Below are 13,956 nucleotides of genomic sequence, written 5' to 3' on the forward strand. Positions count from 1 at the left end.
ATATATATATACATATCAAATTTCAATGGACATTTTATTATTTGTATACCTAAATATATATTATTTAAATTCGTTTACGAATGCGGTGTCACGTTGTGGAACAGAAAAAATATATATCTAATTGAAAGAAAACTTTGGAATATTGTAAAAAAAAGAACTATAAAAGGAATTAATCGAATGTCCCTAAAGGAGCTCTCCCGACAGCCCCGTTCTCGTCGACTTTTCTCTGACTGTCTGTTTACTGGCGCTTAGTGAGCGGCTTTTATTAGAAGGAGGAGCCTGGCACCACCTCCACGCTACACTTAACTCTGTAACTTGCTGTCTCTTTCTCTTTCTCTTTTTACTCTTTCTCTCCGCTACTTCAATGGTGATCCTAAAGAAGGGATCCCAAGAACACATCGATAAACGATCCACTCGATCGTCGAAGGACCCTCATTTCAATGAGAGATCCACCTATGAAAAAAGATACATCTATTCTCCTATGTAAAATGAACCTATGATCTTACCCATTTCATCAATATTATTTCATCAATAATTGTGTACTTTGAAGGAAAAAAGGATTTCTTTTTTTTTTTTTTCAACCATTAGCAAACATTCTGACCTTTTTTTTTTAATTTTTTTCTAATTTTGCTCTTTTTTATAGGATACAATGTTTTACGGTTGTGTTTATTCTGTTTCTTATTTTATCTATATTTTCTTTTCTTTTCTTTTTTTTTTTAAACTCCTGAAACGTGAAAATAATATATACTCGTACATATATATATAATGTGTATTGTTCAATTTGATGTACAGTTTATTCTCGTTTAAAAGACAGGAACGAAAGCAAAGGTTCGAAAGTTAAAAGTTATTCATTCAAGATTTCACTCCTCGATCATTTTCATGCTTGATCTAACACTCGTCTTAAAAAAGATTTCAACGATGAGAATTTTTGTCAGGCGAATATAATTGGTAACTACGACGTGAACTTACATGGCTTGACGAATATCTCACAATCGGATGAATTAAGAAAGATCTTGAAAAAAAAATAGAAATAACAAACAAACAAATATTTTCCATGGTTAGAAAATCGAGTGAGATCTTCGAGTGAGAAAATTTTTAATTATTCCTACATATTGTGTCCAAATTATTTATACGAAAATCTATCGAATAATAATCAATACGCGTGACCAATTACTACGTTAAATAATTGACCCGTTCGTTGGAGCATGGAGAGAATCGATCATCATAAAAATATGAAAAATGTGGCAATATATTCTAGAAAAGTTGAAAGTTAATTCGGATAGCAGCAACATTAAAATCATATACAAAAATGAATACACGTGATAAGTTTGCGACACGTAACATAAATGTTTCATAAGGTTTGATCCCTTTAATAGAATATATTATACACGTTCGTGAGTAGGTTAAAAGATAACAAAAAGTTGAAGAAAATGATCGATATAAAATTCCACATATGTTCCTATAAAAAGTAATATTATTTTTGAAGTTTGCTACGTGATTAAAATAAAATAAAATGAGAATAATAAGGATAAGTTAGAATTTTATATTTTTCTTTTTTTCAAGATTTGTTGATCCATCCATTAAAAGTACCAAACTCGGTAAGATTTGTTTTCATGATGGATATAAATAACTGGTTTTCTAAACAGTACGTTTTTAAGAGTCTCATGTTTTGCATAGTTATTCTCCATGGTTAATGATCGAATCATTCGAACATGCAAAGAATCTTTTTATATATATGACAGTACGTGCCCATATACTCGTAACATAAATTCACAGTAATTACAATCAACGAAATCAAACTAAATTCTTGTTAGTATCTTCTTCGGATAGGAATATGACGTAATAAACATCGTAGCAAAGTATACTTTCGTTTGCTTTCACCAAGGAGCATAGCTTATATATATATATATGTATATACATATATATAATATACTTATATTAATATAAAAAAAAGATCTGCTATAACAAGATCGAAATATTTTATTATAAAAAATAAAGAAAATAAAAAAATGTATTAAGTACGTTTGGACAGGAAAAAGTTTTTTGTCGTACCAGTTGAGAATATTCTTAATCATGGTGTCAGATAAAGATTAAAAAGAACGACGATTATAAGTAATAATCATTTTCCTGTCATAAGATACATGAACAGTATTTTTTGTGCTTTTATAATTACTATAAAAAAATAAAATATTAATGTACTCATATATATTTGATAAAATTAGCTATAGCACATTTATATTATAATGCTGATCAATTTTGTAATAATATTTTAATTATTTTTTGCAAGGGATAAAAAGTAATATTAATTTTATATTTCTGTGCCAATGAAATGGCACATTTCATAATACTGATGAAAATTCATTTCGTTCCACGTGAAAAATTCAAAATCAACGATCCACCTTTTGCATGCAATCGTGCGAATAATCAAATATGTCCGCGATCTTATTTTTATACTTTAGATTTTTCTTTCTTTTCTTTTTCTTTTCATTATTATTATTATTTCTTATTTCGACGTTTCCGCTTGCAACTCGTCAACAGCAGCAACAGCAGCAGCAGCAACAGCAAATTCAAACGTCAGTTAGTATAATTATTTTCTTTTGTCTATCTCTCTCTCTTCTTTATACTTTATAACAAAAGAGAAAGAGAGAGAGAGAAAAAAGGAACGAAGAAAATGAGGACATTAATTTTCTTTTCATTATCTTTCTCGTCGTTTAAAATGATCTATGCGTGTACGCGCACACGTCGTCGTACGTTTTTATATCTAACGTACATACATTTACAAGATAATTTCAGATACTTATCTGAAATTTATTTTACATGTGAATATAAACTAGTCCCTGTGATATAATACTCTTCATTAAAAGTATACAAAGCAAATATTTCCTAGTATCGAACAATTACACGTATCTTTTCCTTTTTTTTTTTTTCTTCATTTTATCTTCTTAATGATAAATTCGCATTATGGACCAAAATTTAACGTAGAAACTTGGACATACTTGGCGTATTTCCGATGAGAACTTTCGACTTTACATAACTAACCCGATACATTCACACCACTCGCTTTATAATGCACTTTCATCGACAATTCGTAGGGAATATCTCAAAGAATTAGAGAAAACGTGTATTGGAGACAATTTTACCGAGTAACATGTGTTTTTTTTAAAATATATGTTTACTGTCAATAAACAATATTTGTGTTTGATTATTTCATTCATTTGTATTTATACATGATAAAATAAGTTTATCTCGTAAAACAAAATTATTTAAAGGTAAATTCTGTTTTTGTTTGATTTTCTTATTAGTTCTACGTTTCGTATGATACGAATTCACATAGAAAACAGCCATTGTTTAAGAATCAAACGACCTAGTTGCATGAAAATTACGTGCATTAATAATTCATTGTTCTTATATAAAAGATATATATATTTTTTTGTGAACATGTTCGTTTTTAAAAAAATATAGTAATTATATCTTAAACGAAGCTTACGTAAACTCGTATATATATATAAAAAAAAAAAATTAAAAAGGAAAGCAAGCCGCGATGTTCTTATTATTTATTTTTCATTTCTCTCTGTACATGTATCATACACCATACATCCTGATCATTGATTTCTTATCTGTTCGCATAACCGATCTTAGATTCACGTAACGTGTATTGATTAATGCCAAAGCAAAGACGACAACATTACGAGACATGCGTTTCGTTCCGGTATGAGAGAGAATTATCTTAAAGGAAATTCAAACGTGTATGTTCGATCATCGTTAGTCGTAATCAGGTTAAATCGTTGACGGAGTTATGTTATCAAATAAAAACAAATCTAATTGAAATTTCTTTCCTTCTTTCTCCCTCTCTCTCTCTCTCTCTCAATAATGTAGTCTTCCTATATTTATTTTTAGAAAATATCAGTATCTCTAATTTGATCGTGATTACATGTATAATAAATTGAATAAGCTTTATATACAAATGAAAGAAATTTGTATTGCTCAGAATTATAGGAACGAATTACAGGAATTGATTATATAATTACTTTAATATATATATATTATGAATAATAAGAATAAAGTATATTATACAGTGTGATAGAAAAGAAACAGTCAATGATCGTAGTTACATACATTTTAAATACGTAAATGTACGAGCATATAAAATACACGATTAAACGTTTTCCGTATCCTGATTTCCGTAACTGCGTGGGGTATGTAATAATATTCCTCGTTGACTAACTAAGTTTCTATTCAAATTGATTGGATAACACCTGTGAAGAATACAAATATAAATGAATAGTATCTTCGATATGAATTAATGTATTATTATAGACTGTTATTACCGTAGAAATCATCGGAAATATTTAGCATTAGATTAAAAGAAATAAGATTTAATACGTAATCGAATATGCTCGAAGATTTAGTATCGATTTTTATATTAGATACGGATAATTCAAAATAGGTTTCACGCTTCTTAACGACGAGAATTTAAAATCATTTTCGAAATTGTTTAGTGTTCGTATTAAAGGGGCCCAAGGATTTCTTATATACTTTTTATTCTTTTTTTATTTATCCTTTTCTAAAACGTAATCATTGCAAAAGGTTGGCTGAGTCATAATCCATCTATTCGGTTAGATTAGATTATATACGATTGTATTTAAATCGTGCATAAATTTAGTAGATAATCTTTTCGAGATACTGTTGTTGCTGTTCGAACGTGTCGATGAACGATAATCATTAAAAAAATGTATGAACGTCATCCACCTACCTAACACCCACCATTTGTGTTAAATATTAAACGCATAAATATATTCATTACTGACACACAACGATAAATTATGGTGGTATTCGTGGTACGTGTTTGCGAACACTTTGGCGAAAGCCTTTTTTGTATCATACAACTATGAAAGATTGCTATTTAAAGCATAGTGACGTAAATAAAAACGTCTTTATTAAAACGTCGTACTTCTTTTAACGACGATAATTGCATCAAATTTCTTTAAAGGTCGTGAAAAGTTAATAAATAGTTTTGTTTAATCGTTAAAATAATCCATAGATGTAATTTAGAGAAGAAAAAAAAAAGAGAGAAAAGTTACTCGACTGTGATAATATCTGCGTAGCGAGGATAATGAAAAGTTTTGCATATAATATCTATGGGAAAAAGAAAGAAAACAATTTATATAAAGAGTAATATAGATGTAATTAAGTAACATTGAAATTTTCATTTTATTCTTTCTAGATTTATCTTTAACGCAAAATTATGTTGTTAACCTTGCTTGTTTTGCATAATATGCAACATACAAAAGAAACAAGGATCGCATCGATCGATATTGTATTCGAGATCGATTGGACGATTAGTATTCTTTTTTTTATATATCTATATATATATAATACATTCCTTTAAAAAAAAAATTACGATTAAAATTATCGATTTGCTTGGAAATTCTTCGACTCTGACGAAAGGGAAAAAAAAAAAAGAGGAAAGTGAAAGAAATAGAAAGGGAATGAATTCGATTGGATAATTGTAGGATGAATTATATTTTTTTTCTCTTTTTTGTTTTTTTTTTTTTTTCCCCTACAGGAAAAACCCTTTTTCTAGGAAGAATTTTTTAACGTGGTCACGATTTTACCGACTGTACAACCGGACGTTGAGAACTTGAAAGTCCGAGTCCTAGATCAGCAACAACAGCAGCAGCAGCAGCAACAGAAGTAGAAGTAGAAGTAGAAATAAAAATAGTAACAGTAACAGTAGTATTAGTAGTAGAAACTTATGACTTTAGTGAACGTTCACCAGACGGAGACACCTTTATTGAACGAGTAATAGTAGTAGTATTTCGAAGCATTATTGTCATAGTTATTTCCAATCACCCTATATAATTATGATTACAGTTATATTCCTGATACACGTTTAATGACAAATAATTAATCGTTAATGTCAAAGGTGTCTTCCGAACTCAATAGACCTAAGATTTTGTTGTTTTATATTTAACGAGAATTTCTTTTCTTTTTCTCCACTTAGGTTAATAAATGTTGTAACAATTGCTAATACCCCGAGAGATTGAAAGGTGAATATACATATATTTTGCATGTGTCGAGGAAAAAGAAAAAGAGAGAGAGAGAGAGGGACAGAAAAATCAACATTTAATGAACGTCATTGCATAGGTTCACCTGCATGAATATTACGAAAACCAGTTTTTGCATTGGTTATTAACGACAACGTTGTTTTTTTTTTTTTATACATATGTTCCTTCTCACAACCTTTTCCTTATTTTATTAATAGATCGTACGAATTCTAAAAAAAATAAAGTATCTAAACCAGGTATAAAAATACGTTATCGTAAAATGGTGAATGTGATCGTTTTGATTTATTTACCTATGCAGGTGTTCCATCTTCAGATGGAGAGACAGTGATAGAAAGTATAATAATGATTGCGAAAATTATATGCAACGCGACAGATAACAGAGAAATGTTTTTTTCTATCTTTTTTTTTTTCTTCTTCTTTCTTTTGTGTCTTTTTCTTTTTTTTTCTAACAAATCGATCGGGTGAAACTTGTCAAAAAATAAAAAATATGCACATACGCACACACACACATACATATACACACAGAAACAAATAGTACGGGAGTCCAGTTAGTACTGGCGAACATTTGCGCAATGGAAAGTCTCGACGCACGTTTGCATTTATTCATATTTTCTCTCCCTGCCCCTGTTTTACTTTGCTCGTCGGAGCATCTCCGTAACGTATGTTTATAGAGTTTTGTTTAGTGCATACATTTTTACAAGTTAACAAACTCGATACCGTAACGCACGATATCTCGAACGCGTCCGGACGCGCACGAACTTAAGAAAATTAAACGCATACACATATACACACCTTACACCCGTTCACATTCAACGCACACACGTATTTGCAAATACTCTCATTAACTCGGTTAAATACTTTTAATCTGGATTAAAAGTTTGACAAAAAAACTATTGGAATATGTATGCGTACGTTCTTTTTTCGTTTGTTTGTTAACAAACTCGTACGTCCATCTATCTGATTTTATATATTTTAAAAGAGATGAGAAAAAACTGGTAATACGATTTTCATTTAATCCTTTAAAAGAAAAGATATATGAGAAATAACGTGGGAATTATTTTTCTTTTTTTAGGAAGGTCGACGAAATGCCTCTCTCGTTTGACAAAAATAAAAAGCTGAAACGAAAAGCGAAAGTTTTGTGTTCTTGAATAAATAAACGAATCTCGTTCGATTAAAATGTCCATAATTATGAAATATATTAAGCATGCGTGTAAACATTATTTCGAGTTCTTCGATCTTACGTAAGATCTTTAATTCTCATAGATATTTTTTTTATTATAATATATATCGTGATTTTTTGATTGTTATATCTTTTGTCGTTTATTGATAGAAAGCTTAAGTTTATAAGATACATAATATTATATTACGCATTATAAAAAAAAAAATATGAATAATTCGATTCCATCGTCATTAACATAATCATAAACGTTCATAATTTTGTTCAATTATGATAAACATGATCGATCGATCATAGTAGAAAAAAAAAACATAGCAAATGCATATACGTAATTGAAGTTGATGGGAATGCAACGAGAATCTATAAAGAAAAGTAATTGAAAGTTTCGAAATCGATGATTCCAATGCCAGGATCGGTGTAATACGCGTGATCAGCCTTGTTAAAAAGTATAGGTACACGTACCTAAATACAAAATATACAATGAAACGTGGGATAGGTTTTAAAGAATGTTGTGTGCACAAAACGAAACTTTAAGAAAGAATGCGTGCGATCTTCTAAATAAGTTCTTGTCCTTGAAAACATCAATACCATAAAAAAGTCATTCTTGACGGTCTACGAACGGGATCGTTTATGGTTACGATAAACTTGTTTAGATCTGGTCAGTAACCGATCTTAACGGTTATCGACGTGACACAAATCCATTGCGAGACTCGTTTACAAAACGAGGATGCAATTCGTATCAAAAATTCTTTAAACGATTAATTATTATTACATTGGTAGTGTTGTTTTATATATATAATACTTTCTCAAAACTTTCGTCAGGTTTCATTGTATTTTCATACTGCACCGAACAAATTTGAGAAAGCAAAAGGAATCGTCGTCGTTGTCGTCGTCGTATAGAAAGCCATATAGGTGTATGCAATTTGCATGCACTTAGCGAATGCAGTTAGGAAAAACTTTCATTAGCGTGGGAGATTAACGATGCAAACAAGTCCTTGATTTTGATTTCTAACGTAAAATCATTTGCAGATTGCTAACACGTTCATGGTTATTCGTGTTATTTCTTTGCCTTTTATTTTATGGCTAAAGTAATTCTAAGATCAAGATCATTGCCGGTGTCTGGGAAAGAATTTTCTTCGAATCAACTGGAATTATTTTATGTTATCTTTTTTAATACGTATTTTAAGTAATTATAAATGAACCCTAATAGTTCAATTGTTCTTAACTAATCAACGTTTAATTTTCGCTTGTAATAAATAAAACGTTTCATTTTACGGTATTTTTTTTCAAATATTATTTCCCTTTGTTTTTTTTTTTTTCAAGTATCTATTACCAATTGGAAAGTCGTAAAAAGAAACAAAACGAAGGAAAATCGGACGAATTTCCTAACGATAGAGATATATACGTTTAGCAAGAGATACCTATTTCATCATGATTATTCTTACCGATACTTGGAAGTATGAAAAAACTTACGAAATTATACTTGTCATCGGGATAGGTTTATCCTATTTTAGTTGCGTATATTCAAATCTACGAATAAAGTCGTATTCGAATAATTATGTTACTATACTGACACGAACGTAACGACGGAAGTGAGTGCAACCGGGCTGATCCGGCCCCCACGTGCACTATGATTAGGAATGCCAATGGACTCTAGCAAGGTAGACGCAACGTCCATGGAAAAATATAGACGTTTATACGACCAGGGAAGAGTTTTCAACCCCATAATTATCTTTCGCTTATAAAGTAGCCATGAGTCGTGAATCCGTTCAGTTCCATGATCGCTGGAACGAGCTTGGGATAGCAAAACAAACGAATAAACAAATTCATTTTACTTTTGGTTTGTTTTTTTTTTGATCATCATTATCATCATCATTATCGTGTTCGCGAATAATGCGAACGATTACGGGATCGTGGAGTATGCTGCTCATACACGGTGATTTCAAGTTAAATACGTAATAATAATAATTACGATAATAATAATAATAATAATATTAATATTAATAATAATATCAGTGTGACCAAGGAAAATCAATCGAAAATTCAAAAACATGTTCTCTCGGTTTGCGATTGGATCGTTTTTAATCGTGTTTTTTACGATGGATTTGGTAATTTCGTTGCCAATAGGTCCTCCAATAAGAAATTTCGATAATACGAATAGACGAAGAGAGGAACCGGGTTTCGCCGAGTCTCCGAAAGTTTTAGAAATTCAATTGCCCGTTAAAATAGCTACGAAGGATGATCTGATAGCTTGGGCGAAATACGTGATGGGTTTGATGGCATCTAGGATAAATGTAACTTTGTCGTCGGTCAAGGAAGAATTGTCTAAGGTTGAACAGAATCGTTTGAAAAGTTCTTTCAAACTACAAACGCCTAGTCAAACGTCGTCGAGATATAATACGGAGATCAAAAGCAAGGTAGTACCTTCTTCGCAATTTCCAACAACTCGATTCAATGCAAAACAGGAGAGCAATCTTTTCTTACCGCAATATCCAAACTTTGGTACGAAAAATACATACGATTTGAACGACGAAGAAATCATACGTAACACGAACAACGTTGTTATACCTCAGCCAGCGGGAACTTATCTTCCTGTGCCGATCAGTAATCCTGGAATTTCAGGATACAGACAGGAAGAACCGATTGGCAAATTATTCTTCGACGATTTCGATAAAAACTTGACGAACAATTTCGATTTCAAGACGTTCGACAACGATGATTTAACCAACGTTAATAACAAGTTTATCAATAATCCTCTGGAATTATCAGCACCGATAAGACAACCAAACAATTTGACGAATATTCAAAGAAATACGAGCAATGGTCCTATCATACCATTGATAAGCGTACCATTCGAAGCAGTGATCACTATAACGAGAGAACAATCAACCGAATCTACAATTCCACCTAACAAAACGAAAAATCTTTTGGTAATACCCAAGAGAGAACCACCCGACGAATTTCCTCCCTATTTCGAAAGAAATTACACTCTTATCGATCAGGATGGTCAAATTAACGTTATTTTCGACGATTTCGTAACGGAGGATAATAAGAACAATTCGTCGAGGAAAAACGTTAGGCAAGAAACGGAAAATAAAAAGAAGGAAGATAAAAAAAGACCGTCTAATACGATAGGTGAACTTTTACAATTGTTAGGAGTTTTAAGAAGAAATTCGCAAAACGAGACCAACGTCAGAACAACTCCGCCAATTTTGAAGATCATTAAAGGTATGACGTCGCAGAAGGTACAAACTGCTCCAGCCTATAACGAGGTAATACTTTTATCTTTTATCTTTTATCATTTATCATTTCCTCTCTATTTTTCATTGAAACGTCGACCTTTTGTTTGTATTATTCTTGAATAAATTATTCTAGAAAATTAATATATAAATATTCATGCAAAATCGTATATTATATATTTTTTATCTTCGAAAATGACCAAAAAAAATTTATATATATAAATAAATAATGAAATGCAAGTTGGATGATGATGACTTTCATAAGACGTAAACGTGAAAGCAATTTAACGATACGTATATATGATAAACGTTTCTATCCTAACAAGTATATTTTTCTTTTAATTATGCATGCGTCTTTCTCGTCAAAACTTATCGTAGACTGTCAATGATCGATTACTCAAGTTAGGATAAACATTAGAGTCTTTTATGGGAACAGCGGTAGTTGCGTAATACAGTGTCGCAGGTACTTAAACTTTAACGCGTGTGTGCATTAAAAAAAAAAAACAACAACAGAAAGGAAAAAAAAACAAAAAGGAAAAGGAAAAGGGAAATGTGACTGGTGTGACGTTTGATATCTTAATATTTAATTGGAAAAGGTAGTATAACTTTAATTACAACAAAATAATTTATTATAAGAATATATATATATGTATTAATGTTATTATTAATTGATTATAAATAAATATAAAAATTATTTAATCGTATTATATATATAATGATCGAACACACACACACATTTTGTACAAATATGTAACATTATTAATTTAAAAATTGATTTTTACTCGTTTTCGAGTGACGTTGATTTATTTTGTTTTTCTTTCATCTATTTCAGTCAACGTTATTGACGAGTAAAGAAGAATTAAACGAAACTAATTCTGATTCGCCGGAACTCGAACAACAGGTATCACCGATCCACGTGTTTTTATATTATTATTTTGCTTTTTAACCATTTTCTTTTCTTTTTTTTTATTTCGAAATGAGAAAGCTGAAGTATTTATAATTATTTATTTATTTATTTTTTTTTTTCGTAGATAGACGACGATGATTATGATGACGATGACGATCAAATGGGTGGATCGTTACAAGCGTTGCTTGATTTATTGCCATTAGCCGTACCAATTTTGGAAGATTTAAGTGACGTAAGAGAGAACCTTCGAACGATTACTTCTTTCTATAGTTAACAAACAAAAACCTTTCTCTTTTTCGTTCTCTATTCGAAACGTTCATCATGATAGTGTTCTCTCTATAATTTTAGCCTAACTCGGAAACAGATCTGGCTGAGGTGTTGCAAGCTGCTTTACCTTTGATCCAAGGATTATCCGAAGCGAGTGAAATTCATTTCTATTTTTTTTTTGTTTAAATTCACGCGGAGAAAAATTATGACAATTTTATTTATTTATCTTGTTTTTTTTTTTTTTTCGTTTTTTTATTTATTTATTTTAGGGCGACGGAGATGGCGTCGATATTCCAGGAGCCCTAGTACCTGTATTATTAAATCTCAGTGGAGTAAGTGTCGTTCATATCGATAGTATTAATTTAATCACATTTTGATTAGTATCATTTAATAACGAAAGTGAGAATCGATTTACAGGGTAGGGATGGGAAAGGAAGTGACGTAGCAGCTATAGCTGGACCACTTATTCAATTGATAGCACCATTGATAGGACCTTTGATCGGCCCTTTAATCGGTCCTTTGAGTCGTTCGAGTAATCCAGTAAGATTACTATATGATATCATGTTTGTTATAATTATTCATTTATATAATTAAACAAAATATATTTTTATAGCCTTATGGACAAGGTGGTTCATCTTTATCGGCATTGGTAAAATCCGTGGCAGGTCCATTGAGTACGGTAATAACCGATCATTAATAATTATATCGAATATGTACACTTTTTTATATATTTTTTTTCTAAATTTTTTCTATAGAAATTAGTTTTATAAAATATTTTTTCCAGCCAACCGGACCAGGAAAAATGTCACCTCTATCGAATTTAATAGCCGGGATCGTTGCTAGTCTGAGCAAAGTACGCAACCCATTACCTTTTTTTTATTTATACTTGAGAATGTTACTAATAAGAAAATTGAATGCCATTCGCTACGTTCGATTAACCCAAGACGATTTCTTTTCCTTTTTTTACGCACCTCGCCCTGTTCCAGTAAAAGACTGCTTGTCTTTTTTTCTTTTTTGTTTTTTTTTTTAATTTATTGTTTTTTTGTATCTAATGACGCATAGAAAACAAATTAACGTTTACGCTTATTCGTCATCTCACGTATAATAATATTATTTAAGATTGATGTTAACTCTCTCCTCTCTTCAGTTCGTTAACGCTTATTTTTATATTCGATTAATTGTAAGCTTAGAAAATACTTTATTTCGCAAAAGAGATGATGAGAATGTTGATATTGAATAAAACATATTATATTCGTATATTTATAGGAAATTTCAGTTCCTGCTAAGGGTGGCTACGGTCCTGGTGGTGGAAGTGGATTAGATTTGTCGACATTGATTAGTACAGTTGTCTCAGGTTTGCTAGCAGGTACTAGTGCTGGACTTAGTGGATCATCGAAAGGTAGCGGTTACAAAGATTCCGCATATTCACCGACAAGTTATGGCGATTACGGTGGTTACGGTGGATACGGTGGTTATGGTCCAGTAAGAAATTTTCATTATTTTATTTCAATTATATTATTTAAATATATAAACGAGAATAACGTGTGAATAATTTGATCGAATATTCGATTAATCGTTCGATTAAATTACTTTATCATTTCATTTCAATTTCGTTCGTAACGAATTTGACAAATGGTACGAACGAACGATTATTTTACTAACGGTAATTAATTAAATATTTTTATTATAAATAATACTGTCAAAAAAAAAACAAAACAAAACATTGTCCTTTTCTATTCGAATCTTTGCGTAAAGTTTGTTTGCAAATTTGGAGGCATTTTTGTTGAAAATATTTGCAGGCACCAGCAAACACGGTCAATCCGGTGAACCTGTTGAGTAATTCCATCAAAGGAATTATTAACGGTGCACTTCAATTAGTTGGATCACTTTTAAAAGCAGTGACAGGGGTCTTAGGTGCCTCGTCACAAGAACCAGCACCTCCTGCTTATGGTCCACCACCAGGTTATGGACCATCTACCACAAGGGCTCCTGCTTACGCTTACAACTCGTATGTAAATGCACCAACCGGACAAACGGCACCTCCGCCACCAAGGCAAACCAGTGTGAAGAAACGTATTATTTAATCGTATATAAATAATTTTTCTTTCTTTTTTTTTTTTTTCTTCTCTTTTCTTTCCTTCCATCTTTTAAACGTGAGATTCGTGTAATCGTCTCTTTTTTTTTTTTCTTCTTTTTTCATTTCGTTCCTAGAAAACGCCCTTCGTTTAGATAGGTAAACCTATTATCGATACAATCGAATTTGTAATTATGAAAAAAAAAGGAAAAGGTAGAGAAAAA

At 31.0% G+C, this 13,956-nt stretch overlaps 1 protein-coding gene across 1 annotated transcript; it reads left to right on the forward strand.

Annotated features, from left to right (window-relative positions):
- Positions 1 to 9,344: 9,344 nt before the first annotated feature.
- LOC122523199 lies at positions 9,345 to 13,742 on the forward strand. The gene is made up of 10 exons (XM_043644853.1): positions 9,345 to 10,517; positions 11,317 to 11,385; positions 11,516 to 11,623; positions 11,740 to 11,808; positions 11,928 to 11,996; positions 12,076 to 12,198; positions 12,272 to 12,337; positions 12,443 to 12,511; positions 12,925 to 13,140; positions 13,458 to 13,742. Exons 1-10 carry the CDS (start codon positions 9,345 to 9,347, stop codon positions 13,740 to 13,742), a joined length of 2,247 nt encoding a protein of 748 aa, XP_043500788.1.
- Positions 13,743 to 13,956: the final 214 nt, after the last annotated feature.

This window comes from Polistes fuscatus, unplaced genomic scaffold (assembly GCF_010416935.1).
Source record: "Polistes fuscatus isolate 324 unplaced genomic scaffold, CU_Pfus_HIC Scaffold6, whole genome shotgun sequence".
In the NCBI taxonomy this organism is placed as follows: domain Eukaryota; kingdom Metazoa; phylum Arthropoda; class Insecta; order Hymenoptera; family Vespidae; genus Polistes; species Polistes fuscatus.